The sequence below is a fragment of the Rhopilema esculentum genome, chromosome 11 (genome assembly GCF_057945365.1).
Source record: "Rhopilema esculentum isolate cy_ngs chromosome 11, ASM5794536v1, whole genome shotgun sequence".
Classification (NCBI taxonomy): domain Eukaryota; kingdom Metazoa; phylum Cnidaria; class Scyphozoa; order Rhizostomeae; family Rhizostomatidae; genus Rhopilema; species Rhopilema esculentum.
Window position 1 is genome coordinate 10,845,060 of NC_142825.1, and position 19,036 is coordinate 10,864,095.

The 19,036-nt window shown below is 38.3% G+C and overlaps 2 protein-coding genes across 2 annotated transcripts in view; one reads left to right on the forward strand and one right to left on the reverse strand.

The window, feature by feature from the left end:
• The window catches only part of LOC135694134 (uncharacterized), a 54,211-nt gene that overhangs the window by 16,111 nt on the left and 19,064 nt on the right, over positions 1 to 19,036 (reverse strand). The window contains exons 10-12 of the mRNA XM_065212824.2: positions 3,288 to 3,315; positions 1,204 to 1,323; positions 295 to 489 (exon numbers count right to left, since the gene is read on the reverse strand). Of these exons, the coding sequence (XP_065068896.2) occupies positions 295 to 489; positions 1,204 to 1,323; positions 3,288 to 3,315 (343 nt within the window). The remainder of the gene's footprint in view (positions 1 to 294; positions 490 to 1,203; positions 1,324 to 3,287; positions 3,316 to 19,036) is intronic.
• On the forward strand, positions 8,153 to 12,329 carry LOC148958994 (uncharacterized). Its single transcript, XM_089111298.1, has 2 exons — positions 8,153 to 8,307; positions 10,745 to 12,329. The coding sequence occupies exon 2, from the start codon at positions 10,811 to 10,813 to the stop codon at positions 11,594 to 11,596; it is 786 nt and encodes a 261-aa protein (XP_088967424.1). The 5' UTR covers positions 8,153 to 8,307; positions 10,745 to 10,810; the 3' UTR covers positions 11,597 to 12,329.

Sequence of the window (19,036 nt, forward strand, 5' to 3'; positions counted from 1 at the left end):
AGACGTATTTAACGAAATTATGGAACTACACCTTAACATGATGATAGTTAGTAACAATTGAGTACCAATAAATTGTGCACAGAAGGTCTGCAAAATAATTGATCTATTACCAAGTAAGCAGGCTCACGTCAGCTGATGCTGCCTTTTATTGTCCTACATTAGAATTCTCTATGTAAATACCTCCATCACTTTTCATTTCGCCCAACAGGAATGCAAATAGTTAAAGCCTCAGTATTTCGCAGTGAAAAAGAGGTTTGTAAAATGTACGCTTAAGTTTTTTTAGCCAAATCTCACCTTTACTTTGACCACTGAATCCAACATCGGCAATTTCGTATGGGATATTTTTGGCTTGCCAGCGCTTTCCACTGCTTGAAATAACCCGCCTTTTGACGGGGCTGCTTTCATCACTGTTCAAGCTGGCGGATGTTAGTGCATCTTTTTCTTTTTTTTCTAAGGTAATACAGCCTTCGAATAATTGTTCCACCAAACCTGAAAGATCACAATAACGGTTTTAAGGCTGAGAAAACAGGATACGATATAGAAAACCTGGGCAACCAGCGTAATGTAGGGGAATCTATAGGCTTTTGTAAGGGCATTTTTGGATAATCCTGAGCTGGGGAAAGTGAACAAATATGAATTGCTTAATTCAGCACTGAGAATTTGGATTAAGGCAATTGTGACAGGAAACACTACTTTCAGGAGACTCTATAAACATTTTTGTGTCTCAAAGTTTGCGAACCAAGATGGCCATCATCACCATCGGTGAAACCTTGGGAACTTGGATAGCAATACGAACGATAAAAGTAATTATATCCTTTAATAATGATTATCAAAATCTGGTATCAAAAGTGATTTTGCACCTTCGTGCACAACTTCCTCGTTACCAACGGTTAGAACTACCAATTATGGAATCAGATCACACAGGTTCCAAGGGAAGAAAATCTGGAACTTACTTCCAGATGAAATCAAAACAGCCCAAAATTCAAAAGAATTCAAAAAATTGATTTTAACTTGTTTCCATGTAAATAACTGATCGCGTTCTTTTCGCAGCCAATGAACTGCTTTATAAATTTCTTGACATTGCTTCATGTTGAACTGAATAAGTCTTTTTTCACTACTGCAACAACTAGAATTTAATAAATTATGCAATAAAAAACATTTTGATAACTGTAACGAAAACGATACTATAACATGGTTTCGTACCTCGGCTTGGGTCCAGATTTAATTCCGGGGGTGGATTAGATAAAGAGTTTAGATTTTCAAAAGACTTCGGTTGAACATTCTCATTCACCTTCCAGATGATATCTTCTGCTGATAAACTTGCTGAAGAGATGAAGCAATCCATAAGTTATAATCATTAAAAGGAAAACGCAAATTATGATGAGCCCAAGCTAAACAATGTTATAATTTCTCCTATCAGGATAAAAAAAATTAAAGTAGGGAAGAGGGTTGGAAGATTAAGACAACTGCAAAAACCAGTCTAAATTGAAAAATCTATAAATTCTAAGGTCTAACAGTGGTTTCTTCCAAAATGTAGGCAATTTCTTATTAATTTATCATAGTTGTTCATAAACTTGGCAACAGAACTTTCTGGATAATGCAGCTACTGACAGTCCATTCTCACATGTAATCAAAGCCTTGAAAAAGTCGTTTCTAGGAAACAGGCACTTGCCTACAATAGACAGCTATCTCGCTAAATCTCGCTAAATCTCGCTAAATCTCGCTAAATCTCGTTAAATCTCGTTAAATCTCGTTAAATTTCGTTAAATCTCGGTAACTATCGGCAAATATCGGAAAATCTCGGTAAATCTAGTATTTCAAGGTAAATTTTGGTAACTCTCGGTGAATCTTGTCACACAGATTTCTGCAAAATGGAGGTTTCGTGGTATTTAACGGTTTTTAGGAATTCAGGCTAATTTCGACGAGAACAGATCAGTTTCTGTTGCCTATTGGTTCACTTTATTCAGAGAGCTTATATTTCACAACCTGCATTCTGCAAAATTACCCGCAAGCTAGAGGGAGTTCAAGGCAATCTAAACAAATACAAGGGCCTAATAGAAACTTCTTCGATGGCAGTTTCTGAGACAGAGATCTAAAACCCTGTTTAAGATGCGTCGCAGCAAAATGTAGAATGGGTAGCAGCAAAAGTGAGGCGGACCACTCCATTCGGACAAGTGAGAAACACTGCCACTGCAAATTCAAGGCCGTGCATATTTTTGGGAAAATACAATTGTGTAGCAGAAAGCAATTTTCAATCAGAGTGATACAAATGCCAGCTTTATCATATAAATTTACGTTTCTAATTGGGGCTGTTATTACTTTATGGGGAACATCAAGATGGACCTAAAAATATGGCTTTAATCACAGAATGTCTGTGCTTTAGTTGCGATTCCTCTCATTGATGAAAAGAAATGAAGAGTCAGAGTCCAGAAAAGTTGTTAACCTTCCTCCAGACAGAAACATCCCAGAAGGCAAACCTTCCTCACAAAACAGTAGAAAGTGGGCGTGGCTTGGGTGTGTCATATGAGCTTTTGTTGTTTTTCATGGACCTTCCTCTGGTCAGTGGCAGTACGACCGTAATGTTTTCCTGACTCTGTAAAGAGTCATACTGTATGATAATACGGTACATTTCGATAAAAAGGGATGTATACTGAAGATTTGCTTACAGACTATAGAAACTGTACCCCTCGCCCTGGTAGTCTCTCATCCTTAGTAAAAAATGTTACAATTTACACAATTGTCGAAGAAAAAACTTCTTTGATGCCGAGCTCTTATATTGATGTAAGATTCAGCGTGAGGAAATATAACAATAATTCAGAAAAAAGGGCTATAAAAAGTTAGTATTTCAATACCCTGGGAACCAGACTCAATATACATAAAATAAAATTGTATATAGTGAGTCTGGTATCCAGGGTAGTATTTTAAGTGAGGCCATAAAATGTTTTTGTTTATCTGATCAAATATCGTTTTGATTCATATATCAGATAATTTAAAAAGAATAATTCTTGGACCCAAAAAACATATTTTAAGTTTGTGGCTTAACGTCCTATAAAAAGAGACCTCTAGAATGTATGTCTATAGTAATTTATGGTTCATATGGTAAGAGCCAAAAGTTTGCGACAGAAATGATGGTAGAGTAGATTTTTGACCACATGCATGCATTGCGGCATTTCGCTTGTTAATATAATATAAAATGATGTTTAGGCCTAGTTATCAATTAAGCTTGCTTCACTATTACAGCACGACAAATTTGAACAGGGCTATAGAAGTACCTTGAAAATACTTACGGTTTGCTATGACAACAATACTCCATATCTGGGAAGAAAATATAGCATAATAACAGCCAAAAACGAGATAATATCTGAGCATCGTACAGTCTAAAAACGATGACCTACTAGCATTTGCTGATAACCAGTGTAATTTTGTTTAAACCGCGAATGAAACTGTAGCATCAACCTGCTCTGCTGACTTTGTTACTGGGCAAATCAGTAAACATCTTTTACGGAGTTTTGGTATAATGTCAGTTGTTAGCCACAAAATCTGAATCCGTGAAAATTACTTCTTCTGTCTCAATTGGTTTTCAACAGCAAAGAATACCTATGGCTTAGCTTGTTCTCTAGGCAGGTCTAATGCTTGAAAAATACATTTTTGAGGCCACAGGGGCTATAGCGAAGAGGGGAACGTAGCCACAAACGAGGGGAAATTTTTCCATGGAAATCTCATACAACTTTGGCGGAAATCTTACTGAAAATCCTAAGAAATCTTTCTGCTTTGTTGATAATCTTGTACGCTACCTACAAATACAAGAGTGCATTGGTCTGAAATTTTAAGGAAGGGTGATTTACAAAAGACTCTGAGGGCGCAACACTCCTTTTAAAACTCTTATCTGGTCTTCCGGGTCTTGGCCAAACCCATGACGAAATTTAATCATATAGCAAACAAAGCTTTTTTGCAGTTTACACCAAGGCCAATGTCCTTTTGCAAAGTAAAGGCGTTTTGGAAAAGCGAATCGGCGTGGCTTTTTTGATTTCTTGAATGCAAAGCCTTTTCTCAGAGCCCCACCTCCTGTTGACCTTTTATTAAAATCCTTACTGCTTCGTCCCCTGTATAGACTTATACTAGAAACTGACATGGTGGAAGAGAACAAGCTCTCTCGACGGTCCTGGAAATTTGACAGCGGAAGCAGCCACGTAGATGCAGGGGGCACGGGGGCTGTGCCCCCCTAAATGAAAGTATTGACAACAACTTGCCCCATCTGGCTACAGTTTTTTTTCAAATGATATTATGAAAAGCTGACATAATTTTACTTCCGTGGACTTGATTCAGTCCAATATATTTATATGTTTCCTTGTTTTAAAACCTGCCCCCCCCCTAGGTATGGTTCTTCCGAGTTTGCCCACCCTAGCCGACATCTACAGCTACGTGGCTGAGCGGAAGACAAGTCTTCGCGAGAAACAAACAAGAATACGGTGGCAACAGCAGTTTGGAATTTTTCTCTTACTGCCGACGGCTACCATAAATTATGAGATTCCAATCACCAGGATCACCAATATAATTTTGCTTTCCTTCTTCCCACAAAAACAAACTGAATTTTGAAATTGTTTACTTGAAGTCGACTGATCTTTGCATGCTGCTCAGTTGACGTAAGAAAATTGCTCAGGATATTAGTTGTTTTGAACCAAAGATCGTTCTTGTTTGTCGACGACTGATATATCTATAAATATGACGTTGTATTGTTTATCGTGCTGTGCAAGCACAGATTACTATTAAGAGGACAAGGTGAGAAACGCTTGGAATAACTTTACATCATTGCCGATTATTCAAGTATTCTTCGATATGGCCTTGTCTGTGTAATGTCTAGGAATCTCCGACAATAAACTATAATGGCGACATGTTTCGGATTATTGGTAAAGCCCGATCGTCCCTCCACCTAGCAGTTTTAGAATCTATCTACATAACCACGAAAAAACCGCTACTGTGTAGACAAAAGGAGTTCGTTTTCACCTTAGGATCCCATTGGTAACATTTTCATTAGGCAAGCGGCACTGATTGGTCAACTTCAACAGTCATGTGCTCGTGTTTCTTATTGGCCTATTTCGATCCACAACTGGCTATTGTTATTTCCTTGCTGAAATCGTAAGATTAGATCACGGGCCAACTCGGCCTACAATCACTGCCAAAATTACTTGGAACACCCAACATTTTGCGCTGTGCTTTTCTATTTTTCATTTGTTTTCCCGAATATAACTACTTCCGTCCTCCTTTCCTTTCCCCCAAAACAACGTTGAAAGTATAGTAAAATTTCATACAAGCCACACAAAAAAGCATACTCCATAATCCCTTTCATTTTTCTACAGTAAATCAACATTGTCCCTAGGGGGAGAGGGGGTGGTTGAATTTGCCTTTGAAAACTGATTTCAGTGTTCTAAGACTTTTGGCAGTGATTGTACATATCTAGCATTTGTATAAACAAAATAAATGATAAAACTAAAAAAAGATGTATAGAGCGTAGCAGCTTGAAAAGCTTACCAAAATGTACCTATTGAAAAACCAATCAACTATTTCTTTGGAACTTTCCTCTATATAAAAAGTAACGTAATGTTTATCTTCTTAATAGCGTTTTTAGGTAATTCACAAAGATTTAGTTTAATCAAAGTTCAACTGAAGAGATTGTTATAAGAATTTTTCTTAGTTATTATCAATTCATTTTGAATAAGAAAATGTTCCCCATTTCCTGCAACATAATCCAACTTTTATCGAACAACTTGAATTAAGAGTGGGTGTCTGTCTGTTTAAGATAGTTTTCAATTTTCCAGTTTTCAATAGATGACGAATGAATATTGACGAAACGGAACTGTTTTCTTTCACTATTATCGGGTTCACCTTTCTGGATGGATAAGACGTTAGTTGAAAACATCTGACTAATCATTTCAATTTACACAGTGCCTTGAGCTAACGAATTGAAATCATATCCTTGTTTGAGTATGGCTGAAAAAACATTACAAACTTGATAGCGAGAGATTTGGATACCTCACGGTACTCTTTGCATTGATTAGAGCAGAGGCCTTTATCAAATTGAAACCCTCATTTCCTATCGAGTGACCTTTTGGTTGGGTGCCAACAAGATAGGCACAGTTGCGTTTGAGGAAATCAGAATTCTAATTTTGTGACAACAGGCAGGCAAGGACCTAAGAAAAATGTTTATTAGTCAACAACTGCCAAGGTTTGTTTGATCTGTCCGCCTGGTGGCAATTTGGCACGTAGGCGCCGAAAATGCTGGGAATGCATCCCCATGACGCCGATTGCTCATGACTAAAAATATGACATAAAAAGTAGGAAATGGTATTCAACAGAACAAGCATTAAGGCAATACTGCATATTTGGTATCGTTTACTACAACAATACTAGAAAGGACAATGTTTTGGAGCGAATTATTAGGAATATCATGTTAGGAATATTTCTAGTAGTAGGTACAAAGATATTTGTTGACATCTCTGAAATTAAGGTACAAATGCACCAACTTTGAATTGGGGAGAGGGGTAAATGTTGGACTTTACCTGCGTACTACCCGAAACTAGTTTAGGTAATTCATAGCAGGCCTTCGGATATCCTTAAACGAGTCCATTATTCTCGGACTGGTTATCAGGCTAGCCTTCATTGATGTAGACTTGATGAAGAGCAGGGAACAAGACCACTAAACAGAACTGAATACTCAAAGAGATACAAGCAGGAAAGATCGGAACGAAAGATTTTATTGCAGGGGAGAGGGACGGGCATGGTGATTTATCGATAATTTTCTATGAAAGGTCACTTTCCAAATTACAAGCGGAGCGAAGAAAGCATAGAAAATATACCAGAGCCTCAGTGAAAGTAACGTGAAAGAGTGGGACGACCACTGTTGACCATCTTTTTCACTGAGGCTCTGGTACCCAGGTGAGAAAATAAATAATAAATAATCTTCAGAATATATGGCAGAAGCCGAATCCTCCTCATTCCCTTCGAAACGAAATTCAGATTGGGGGGGGGGGGGGGGTGCCCATTGTTTCTATTCTCATTCTTTCCACTGTTATAAAGGAAACATACTACAGTTTGACAATTATTGGGGGGCTCCAGCCCCCTCCAGCACCCAGGTTCCGAAGGGCCTGCTCCTTTCTCTCTTGTTGATAAAGTGTACGCCTATCTGCTACAATGTATGACGTTTTTGCATATATAGCCCCTTTATATTTGCTGTAAAACCATTGTCAAAGCACCACAAGATAATAATGTTCAAAATTTCTTTGTATACATTAGCTTATCCGAGCTTATCGTATACTTACATGTAATTAAGCTAGACTTAATATTTATTACAAGGCGAATATTACAAACAGGTGTCGCTCAGGTCCACGATTTTGGAGCAAGAAAAAAGTTTTAAAAATCAAAACAATTATAGTTTATTCATTAAAAGAGCCAGATAATTTTTTATGAGGCTCGAAGTACTTATTTTTGAAAAAATTAGGGTTGAGTGATTTCAATAATGTTTTCATTCCAACATTGATTTTTCTACATGTATATACTATCAATTCAAGGGTGGATTCAAGCGACAAGGATTCGAGGGGGGGGGGGGGGTTGTTAGATAAAGAAGATAAAAAGAAAGATGAGCAAAGTTTGCATTGTTTACCGAAGGGTACAAAGCAAAATTTACCTGAAGGACACAAATATATTAGGGGGTGTCGCATCTCTTCACCCCCTAGTAAATTTGACCCTTCATCAATTGTTCCTGTGACCACTAAAGACAGATTTGCAAGACGTTTTTAGGAGCTAAGATCAAATGATTTTCTACTAATTTCTCACCCGAAGCTGGGCAGTTTTTTTACGTTGTTCTTGGTTTTGATGAAAGTTACGTTGTCAAATTTTTGGAAAATCGAGCCTTAGCTTGGAGTTCTTGAAAAGTATCTTCTTATAAAAAAACGTATATTACATCCAACTTTGAAGTGCCCTAGGCACTGGGCTTGAATTTGGTCAAAACTCCAACTGAAGTTGTTTGTAACAATCGAGCAAAAACTAACAGATTACCCACGAGGCGAACATTGCTTGATATCAGTCACGGTAGCCAGCATGAACGATTTCCTACTCTGGACCTCCAGCATGACCAACAAATTACTTTATCCTTCACCATGAGGCGAGCGCGCGATGAGGTGTCGCGTTACAGCCTCGTAATCCGTCTCGCTATAAATTGAGTGGACGGTACATCCGTAGTTCAGTGTAACGCAAAACGACAAAGAGACGGACGAGTTGAAAAAGCGATAGAGAACAAATACAACCAATCTGGTAAGTCTTTGATATATTTGTATGTGGACAAGTTTCATACGAATGATATTTGTAGGGGATTAGGTCACATCGCATCCTATATAATTTTATCAAACCGAAAGTCAGTCCTCTTAACAGAAATTTGAAGTTTCGTGCTTGTAAAGTTGGAGATAAATATAGCAAAATCTGTTTAAGATAAGCTGCGCAAGTTCAGCATTAGACTGATATTTTTAAACGAAGACTGTTTTTAGCAATCGCTTGTCCGTTTAACTATGGTATTACTGCTGCGAGTTAAAAGGATTTGTCAACAAATATTAGCTCAAGCTCTGGATGTAAATAGTTTGAAAGCAGGACAAAAATAGTTTTAATTATGGTAAAAACGAGTCAAGTTTATTTGCACAGCTAGTAAATTGCGACGTCTATTTTAGTTTTACTGTGCGGACCTGGCCCAACAGTTTTCAAAATGGGCACAAATTTTCACTTAGTACAGCTCTTGATGTTTATCGAGAATATATAAACATTGGTCTTTAGGAACGTACTCACAAGAATAAATAAAACTGGGTCCATAAGACGAGAGGAAACAGTTTTTAGGAGAGGCACAGATCTTAACGTAAAAAGATAAACTTCTGGTTTTGGGAAACCGTAAGAGCTGAGCATTTCTTACCACAAAAGCCAATGGCCCACGCTTCGAGACCATTGATGCCACTAACTGTCATTCATTAAATTCAGACTTGAAACTCTGATTATATTTGGTACAACGCTGATTTTGTCAACTCGACTGCCGATAAAATTTCTCCCAACCTACACAAAAATATAATGCAGCTTTATTCTGGATATATACGTAATTCCCTGATGACCCTTCAGACATCACTTCAGTAAAAACGATCATCGCGGTTGATAAAATCGCACTTTTTACCCGTCTCTATAAGGTTTGTTCCATGTTTTTCTGGAGACCGACAATGTTGGGATTAGTGTGTGGCTTTGAATCAATAGGCAAGGAAGACTTCAACTTACTTAGCCATACTAGTGGTCGAGTAGATAAAACAAATTTAAGAATGTAAGTGATAATTATAAATAAAAACGAATTGAAAAAAACTGATATGTTACAAATATGACGTCAGAGAACTGAAGGGGTGGCTTTATTTTACTTAGCTTTTTTGAAGGTGAAAAATTTGACACAATAACTGTCAATTGTGCTTTGATAGGATGATGAACTATTTATAAACTGGCCAAATGTCTAGCCAGATTCGGATCGTTTGCGTAAAGCTTGGAAAAACGATCGATTCTGAGGTTGAATGGAACGTTAGTGAAAAATACACAGGAAAGGCTTCGTTATTTAGCAACCTTCCGTTGTGAAAGCAGAATCTGGTTCTAGGGAAGTGACGTTTGCTTCATAATTCGGTTGTATCAAATGTTGGTTTAAACGCTTTAAATAGAGCATTCATAGACTTTAGTCACGTTGTCAGCTACAAACGTAAAGGATTGTACCATTCGCGTAAGTTATTGTTTAATCAAAAACCAAACCTTTGTCCACTGCAAGAAAGAGCGTTAGGTTGCCCGGAAGGATCGTTTTTGTTACTTGGGACTTAGCAGGAATGGCTTGGTTTAAAACGGTGACTTTGATGAAAACCAATCCGCAATAAAAAATTTATGACTTATCTATTAATTTATGCCTGAGATTATTGCGAATAATCTAAGTTTTTTGCCGAGTAGAACATATTCATTTGTTCATATATTTCTTGGGATGTAGAGGGCCAACGTCACCGGGGGTGGGGGTGGGGTTTGGCCTTGGCCTCCCCACTATTTTGCGATGCAAATGATTTCCATTCTTGCAACTGTCTTAGTTTGAGCATGTCTAACCACGTGATAACATTTGCACGTGATCATATCGTACAAAATTTCCACGCTCATGAACTTCCTTTACCAACAACAAAATTTGAGTTTCTGTTTGTCCGCGTCACTTCCTCTACACCAAGTGATCAAGCTCCCTGCCTAGGTAAACAGTAGAGCTTTTCCGGGGACACACAGGCTCTTCAAATATTGCTATGAATGAACCGATTTATAGATTCCGGCAAAAACACATGAGGTCATATAATGCCTGACGAATAAATCTTAACGCGGCACCAGATTGGGCAGCGCCTTGAATTATTGCCCAGTTTTATAGGCAATGTTTGGCGCTTGGAACAGCAACACACCGGAAGCTGAACTAGGACGCGTGACACATGACGCAACGCCAGTTGACACATACTCCTATCTGGCGAGGACAAAACTATGAATAAAAATAAAGGCCAAACAAAAAAAACTTTAAATGGCTTTCAAACTCAGGAAGAGTGCACGTCCCGCGACCCCTAGTGGCACAATATCGTATATGACCTTTTATGCCGCCATTATTGCATTAGAAATCTAAACTGGAGTAATTAATGTCAATCACATTGATTTCCTAACCTTCTTTTGTTAGGTTGAATTGGATTAAAAAGCTGAGTAAAGCACTTGGAGCATCAGTTGTGAGAATTCTGCCAAGACGATGGTTGCAGAGCCGGTGCTCAGAGAACAACAGCTTTCTTTCCTAGAAGAAAACGCGGCAAGAAAGCCTCGAAATCGAAGTCTGACGAAAGTGGGAATCGACACGCGGAGAAGTCAGAAGTTGATACGAAGATCTATGTCCTGTGATGAACTCGCGATGTGCAGAAATAGAGGACGATCGCCAATAGTAAAGACAGTGTCACCGTTGTTTGTAGAGAAAAGCCCAAGCAAGTCATGCCTGCAATCAAACTTCCATCAAGGTAGCGAAGAAACGAGAAAACGGACGGTCAAGCGAAAAACTAGAAGTAGCAGGTGCAGATCGAATACTTCGATGGCTTGGAGTCACAGCAAAGAAAACGCGGACCGCTCACCGTTAACGGGACTGACGCGCAATGAGTCAACTGTTTGCTACTGTGTAGAAAATTTAAACAGCAATCGAAAGACGAGTATCAAAAATCTGATATCATTTCCAACGAACTCGCTGTTGCATTCAGCTGTGGTTGAAGGAGACGTAGAGCTCGTTCAAAGACTTCTATTAGACGATCCGACCTCGGTGAATAAACTCGGATTAGAAGGAACGGCGCCGATTCACGAAGCAGCTATAAATGGCGACCTGCAATGTTTAGAGTTGCTAATAAGATACGGCGCGGACCTCGAAGTAAAGGACAAATGCAAACGAACTGCTCTTGAATATGCAGTCTTTGCTGGGAACTTTGACTGTGCCGCGTTGCTCCTAAGGTTCGGGGCAAACGATGAAAAGATTAGAGATGGGGTGCCTTGCATGTAGCTGAAAATTGTACTTTAGAAATTATTTGGTATATTTGAAAATTGAGGGAGTGGTAGAGTTAAATTTGGGAGAGGGGTAGAGTTAAATTTTGGGGAGGGGTAGAGTTTTTATCAATTTTTAAAGATGTTTCATTAAATTTGTTCTGTAAATAAAATGCCTTCATTCGTTTTGAAAATTTGATAATCGGTAGAGCATTGAAAAACTTATTCTTTTCTGTTATCTACGGAACAATGCCCCTTTAGTTTTAAGGTCTTGGCCACGTGAAAGTTCTTTAATTAGTTTGTAGTACCGACTTGAACTATCATTTAACTAAGATGATGTTCCTTTAAAACCCCTGTTTTTGTTTAGCCAGGTCGGTAGGGCTATTAGAAATTAGCAGTTCCATCCTTTTTCTGATGTCACTTGAAAATCCTTTTAATTCCCTGCCACTAAAGAAATGGAGAAAGAAAGGCGGCGAAGACAGAAGGAGAAGAAAGGAAAAGGATAGAAAGAACCAGACCATCGGGAGTCTCGTAAAATTTAAAACCATTGTTAGAACGGGCATTAATCTGAATAAAGTGACTAAAGAAGGCATATTGGCGACGGCATTCGGTTGTAAAAAAATCAATAACGTGACTTGAACCCAATTGTACTTATTACTGGATTTGTATATACCATTTGCTTCAACCTTTCAATTAAGTTTTTAGAAATTAATAATATTGTCGATTGAGAAGAAGAATATACTATTGTTTAATCAATATTTTGTCTTAACGAAATTTCTTCAGAATACATGGGCTTGATTATTCCTCCTACGCCTGGCTCATCAAAGATTTTGCATGAGATAAACTAGAAAAATGGCCTTGCTAAAACTGTTCTGCTTCTGTGTCATCATGTATTTTGTGTTTCAAAGGGGATCAAGACCAAAAGTAAACGACGAAGAGATGACTCCGCGATTACATCTCCCTCTTTCTTGGAATCGGGAACAGGAACTTGATTCTTGCACCACAAATTTAAAATGTTTCCAGTCATAAAAAGTCAAGAACGCCTGCGCCAGGGGACAGGTGAGGCAGTGGCTCCCTTGCCCTCGTGAAGTTAAGCATTTTTCTTCGTTTTACCATTGTTTTTCTCTTTTTCTTGGCGTCCCCCCCCCCCCCGTTGCCCTCTTTGAGTGCAGGCTTCCCTGTAAAAACTTAACCAGGCAGAAAACAGATCATGGCGAAAAGAGACCCACAAGAGAAATCATTATAATAATAATTATTATCATTGCTGCAAAAACCTTGTTGCTATTTCAGGATTTTTATTTCTGCATATCGCGGTCTAAACAGGTTTGCAAAAAAATTATAACACGATCATGAGATCTTATCATATGTCCGTAACCAGGAATTCTGTACTTTGTTCGGCCTTTGGCTCCGGTTGACATGAAATTGCGAAATCGAGATGCAACGCAAATTGCTAAACAAAAGCAACACTGCTCGCCTTTAATTTAACTAATCAAATAATCTATTTTTAAGTATTTTCTATGTCGAAAGTGGCCTCGACTGCCGGCGCGTTACGTCATACGACAGTAATTGGATTGGTGGAAGGCAATGCAAAATGACGCGATGCCTTGGAATTTCAGAGGCTAGTAGGTGTGCCTCAGTCAGACTACTAACTTACGCAAATGCCCAGAAAGCATGTAAATGTAATAAAAATCGAAAATAGATGCTTCGAGAAAATCTATTATCTCATGAAATACAGTGATGTAATAAGGCACGTGATTTGCTCACCGTTGTCAGGATTATCACATACCCTCAATGTTTATTATCTTTAAACTTCAAAGCGATGGAGGCCCGCTGACGTTTTCATTTAAATTAGGGCTAGAGCAACTGTTGATAATCCATCCACCTCCTCTCCCCACCCATATCCCCACCATCAAACAAAGATAACATATACCTGGATTGCTTCAAATACTTTTATGTCCCTAAAACAAGTGTATCAAATCAAACTCAATCACATAAAGGGCAAAAACGCATACCATTATGACAGTCGCTGTCTACATAGAATGGGGGATTTTTTGCTTTGAAGGAAGTTTATATAGAAGTGCTTTTGAAAAAGGTTATGTTAGCAGTGAATACCAAAGCGTTATTTATAATAGATAGAAGATATTTTTCGGGGGCAACATATCATTTCATGGCATACCATTGTGACATGATCGGCTGGGGGTTCTGTAATTTATATTTGGTGGGCACTGGCAGGGACGGATTTAAGAGGAAAGGATTAGAGAGGGGGCGGTGTTTGTTAAGGTGACTGGAAAATGAGCCCATTTCAAAAATAACATTTTAGCTTTAAGATGAAAAAGTTCCCTGGGTGCCAGGTCCTCAGTAAAAAAGTGAGTCGGTGAAAGAGTGGGTAGTGAAATCTTTTAGGCCTGAAGACTTGTTTCAGATGAAATTTGCCGTACAAGCAACGTTACTTTGCGTATCAGTTCCCCCCTTTTTACTTTCTTTATTTAAGGGTTGGTTAACATAATTATAGCTAAAAACAGCTTATTAACAACAACTTGTAGCAATGACAAAATAACTAAAGATAAACATAGATTTTATTTTACTGTAGACTGAATTTATAATGGTAAAGAGTGCCACAATTCATTACAAAATGACAACAGCTATCTTGTTTTGCTGGCAATTATCAAACAATTGACAAATAATTCTGTCCGAAAACTTTTTTCCTGCCGTCCAGATCTTGAAGAAATAACTAACGGACACCTTGTTGCAACGGACACTAGTCCAAGCCGTCCGCTTTATGGATGTGTGTGAGTGATTGTATTAACTACTAGCATTTGCAATCGAAGGGAGGATTTCCCTGCTGTTGACTTTGTTGCAATAAGCAGAACAAGGAATGATCAGTAGTGCAGAGCTTTTTGGCTGTTTTCACTATTCACGGCCTCAACGGAATAAAGGATTGCCCTCCAACCTCTATGCGGGATTCGTGATACAAATGTGGTGTATGCTTTTAGCCAAATGCGTGGGCCAAGAAAGACAGGGGCAAGAAATGCAACCTCACGGAGGATCATCTAGGATTTACTTAGGCCCTCTAAAACCATACACTTGACATGCAAAGCGATTCTTCTGGAAATCCTTTAGAATGTTCCTTCTAAGCTATCCGTTTGTGTGCTGGCATGTGATCGCAAGTGCCAACTTTTCAGTGTGGCTGAAAAAAGTACATAATGGATTCTTAACGTCATTTCTTAACACGCAGCTATTTTGGGATGAGCAATTAATTTTGCTTTTAAATTAGGCCAGATTTGAGGATGACACACAATGCCAGTCAATTACACTATTAGTTGCTTACAATTGCTTCAACAGAGGTCTCGAATTATTCAAACACTTACATGGACGCGTGAGTCTGCCCACGCCATTTCAAGGGCTCTTTGCAAGGTAGCTGTCTTTGCAAGCATCCCAAAGAACAATCAGTCCAAATTGTTTGAAAAGTTAAGTGGCTTTTATTCACATTATTTGCCTAGGAAGAAGAAACTGAAAGATGATAAATCAGATACTTAACACAGAAACTAAGCATCTTGACTGTTTGGAGAATAAGGTCAGGGCATTCGAAGAAGACATCAACATGGGTTTCACCTCTTTCTAACAAACAAGAACAGAAGCGAACTATCTACAATAAACATAATTAGCGTGTCATGATTCAATGTTCACCAGGCACCGTGCAGCCATTGGGCTAGCAGGGCTTTAGTTCCATCCCCCCCCCCTCCATTCTTAGCAATAGTAGGTTAGAAACTTTTTTAGGAAGTTTACTCAAACGCAACTTTGGAAAGTTGTAACAGCACGTCTCATTCTGAATCGAACTGTTTATAAAAAATATGTGGAAAGAAGCAAGTATTTTCTAAAAGGGGCGCTTTCCGGCATTCTAAAGGGCCTTAAACAGTGACTTCAAAAATCATCGGTCACGCCCTTTTCAGCCCACTCACTTTCAGAATGGTGCGCTGTGCCGGGTGTTTACAATTTGTCCTTACAACGTGAACAACTTATTAATCATGTTGCGACTTGGAGGTCTGGGAATGAGTGAAAGGAACACCAGGATTTTTCTCCTTCATAACATTGTGTTAATCTAAATTTGCATTAGCCCAGACACTTTCAGTCACAAATTCTGTGCCTCAGTTAAAGTCGAGCAAATGGTCCAACCTTTCGAGTTCTTCTAAAAACCCCGGGGATGTATGTAGAAGTCTAACAGCCAAACTAAGATGAGGGTAAAAATTATGGTTGCTACCCAAGCAATTTTACGGTATTTCGAAAGCGATTGAACAATGGGTTTATCTTATGTCATTATGATGATTCTGGGGCCATGCTTATCAAACAATCCGGCAATTTGGCTTGCAAACTTTAGAACTTTTTAACAATGTTAAAGATGGATGTCATTAGCAAAAAATATCTAGCTTATGCAAGGGTGTGTTAAAGGCATTTGACATGCATAAGTACAGCGAATCCAAAAATAACTTAGGCCAAATTGATCAGAGCACGCGCACAAGAAAGGAATTGGAAACTGCTCACGTGAAACCACCGTGCGCTGCTCTAGGATTTCACCGTTTTGCAGAAAGACGGAAACTGTCCACGTGTTTTTCTCTGTGCGCAATTTGATTGGTCAACCGCTCGTGGTCGAGTGGCTGTAAGCCACTTTTACCCGTGTCAAATGCCTTTAATAATTGTGTTTCAAGTAAAACAGAGATCTCTGAAATCGTTAGAAATTTAAAACAAGTGTCCTGAAAAGGTTTCTGCAAATGATAAATGCAACGTTTCGTAAGGATTATGTTTATGATTACGACTGTAGCTTGTTTTACCAAATGCTTTCGCGTTCAGTTTCCTAGGATTTTCACAGCAGCCAGTTTTTGTAACCAAAAGTGGAGGCAAAAACGCGCAGCAAAAGGGTCTTGCACAAACAGACTAATGTATGAGATGAATCAGTAGAGAACTGGATATTTATTTGAAGTTTTAACAATGAGTTCTACACCTTTATCAAATCAACCTTGAATACAAAGATGTTTTTTTTTGTTAATTGTACATAATTTCCATCATCACCATAAATCATCAACCAAAGACCATAGCTGTAAGATAATAACACGGGCTTGATAACTTCAAGTCCCATCGAGGTCCTAAAGCAAATTACGGAAAGATCAAACAACTTTCGTTCTAATCTTAGATTATAAAAGTCAGTTTGTATCAATTGTGTCAAAGGTGGCTCCTTTCGGAGAAACATCGCGATTTGTTTCAAGAAGAAGCAAAACAAACTGCACATTCTTAAACCAAACGAAGCTTATCTTCCCAATCCTTCGAGCGTGCATGAAGTTGGCTAATCATTAAGAGATTGGCCCACAAAGGCTAAAAGTACTCAAAGCCTTTCTTCTCCTAAATCAATGACATTTATTGATATTTGCTATCCTTTATCAGATGATAATAATAAAAATGGTCCAAGCTAAATATTATTTTGAATGGGATGTCAGTGCCTTGGGCTGTTTCTTGCAGATATCATATGCTAAGTAGCGATTAAATGGCACGAGAATAGCAGTGATGGCTTTGTAGCAAATAGTTATCGGTGTCAGTCAGGGCACAGCAAGTTCACTGATATTATTCTTATTACTGGTTACTTTATGCTACAATTAATTACAAAAGGGTAATCATATGTTGGAATAGTTTAAGATATAGCGACAACCAACTAGTTAGGCTAGGCTAGGTTTATATATTCATATATTAGAATGATCCCTAGATTGTCTCAAGATAAACCGCCAAAACCCCGCGTCCTTTCTGATCAACGGACATGGAAACGAAACTGCTGTCTGCAAAAAACATCCAATAAGTTACACTCTCAAATGAACTATTTGCTAACGAACTACATCAACGAGAGCCACAATCCTTGGAACATCCTGCGGCCAATGAAAGATTTTGATGGAATAAAGGTTTCCGGCCGTAAGATGCAGAGATTATCCCCCTCCCCCCAAAACAATGTTGGTTGAAAAGCCTTTTACTTACCCTAGCTGATGAAATAACATTGGATGAATTTCGAGCTTTGAAACTGTTGTTATTCAACATTGTTTCAAGGGGGAGAGGGGGATGCTACTGAAGTTATGCGATATTTTAGCTCAGTGTACCAAGACTTTTGGCAAGGATTGTATTTGGAAAAAAGTGGATACCATTCATCTGCAATCTAAAAACCTGGCAAGTTCCTGCTAACGATCAAAGGTAATGGCACGTGGCAGAGTCTATTCAGTGCCTAATTCGCAAAAGGAAAGCTACACCCCGATATCCAGAAACTAACATAGTTAAATCCAAGTTTGATAATATTCAATTCAGGTTTGCCGTTGCTTGCATCTAGGCTTAAGACCAAATTCCAGAGCTGCAGGCCCCCCACAATTGAAGTTGATTTGAGAAATCTTGCAGAGCAATGAGGAAATCCACATGAAGAATTCAAAGCACCGAAGGTATCTTCTTTTCAAGGAGTTTCGTATCAATATTTGAACAATCGCAGCAACATGTTATTCTTCGATTTAAACACAGATCTCAGGGATACACAATGATAACTGTTTAATCTTCATGTGTAATATATCTCCATTGTAGGGCTAGTCTCTGTTTGCTAGGCGTTTACGTCGCTTGCGTTAGAATTCCTTGAATGTCACTTGTGCAAACTATAGCATTGAATACTTCATCCCTGGCAGGCAAAAGCCTTAATCCCAGCAAACAAAACATTGGTTTCTGACAGGTTGCAACCCGTAAATTCATTTAGAAACATTTACAAAAACAGTTAAACTGGAAGCAATGTAGGCGCCATCTTTGAAAGTACTAACAAGGGCTTTTAAATGATATTGAAATAAACTCAAACATCAATAACAAACAACGAATGAAATCAGATTAAAAGTTCACATTCAATCGAATCCCTTTCTTAGTTAACTTAATTAATGAATAAGAGCGGTAATTAACATGTTCAGTAGATTAAGAATATACAAGAAAAATGTATATCGAATGAAAGGATATTCGCAGATTAACCGAAAGCTCATCGATAGTGTAGTAAATGGTACCGAGAGATGAAAAAAGGGAAAGTAAAGTTAACAGCATCTCCAGAGAGCGGGCACCTCTAAAAGATGGGAAAGAATTTTGTCTCAAAGACCTGTAAAAGCAACCTCCAACCAAACGATAAACATTTCTTTACATTAGAAAGTAACTCTGGTATCAAAGGTTTATGTTATCTTGAAGTTAGCGCAGTTTAAGGCAAAGAAGTAGAATTTTTAGTCCAACTATAGGACGATTTTTTAATGGAAGAACATTTTCTACCATTTTCTACATTTAAACAGAGACTGAAATTCAAAAAAGGTCTCTTAAACAATTAGAAGATGTTTCATTAGAAGCGGACGGTTAAGATCTTTCAAAGCAGTATATTCTTTAAAGTTTCTAATTAAAACCATTGCAAAAATACGTTTAGAGC

What these genes read in the sequence shown, in the direction of transcription:
- LOC148958994 (XM_089111298.1), top strand. Translation starts at nt 10,811, where the DNA reads ATGGTTGCAGAGCCGGTGCTCAGAGAACAACAGCTTTCTTTCCTAGAA.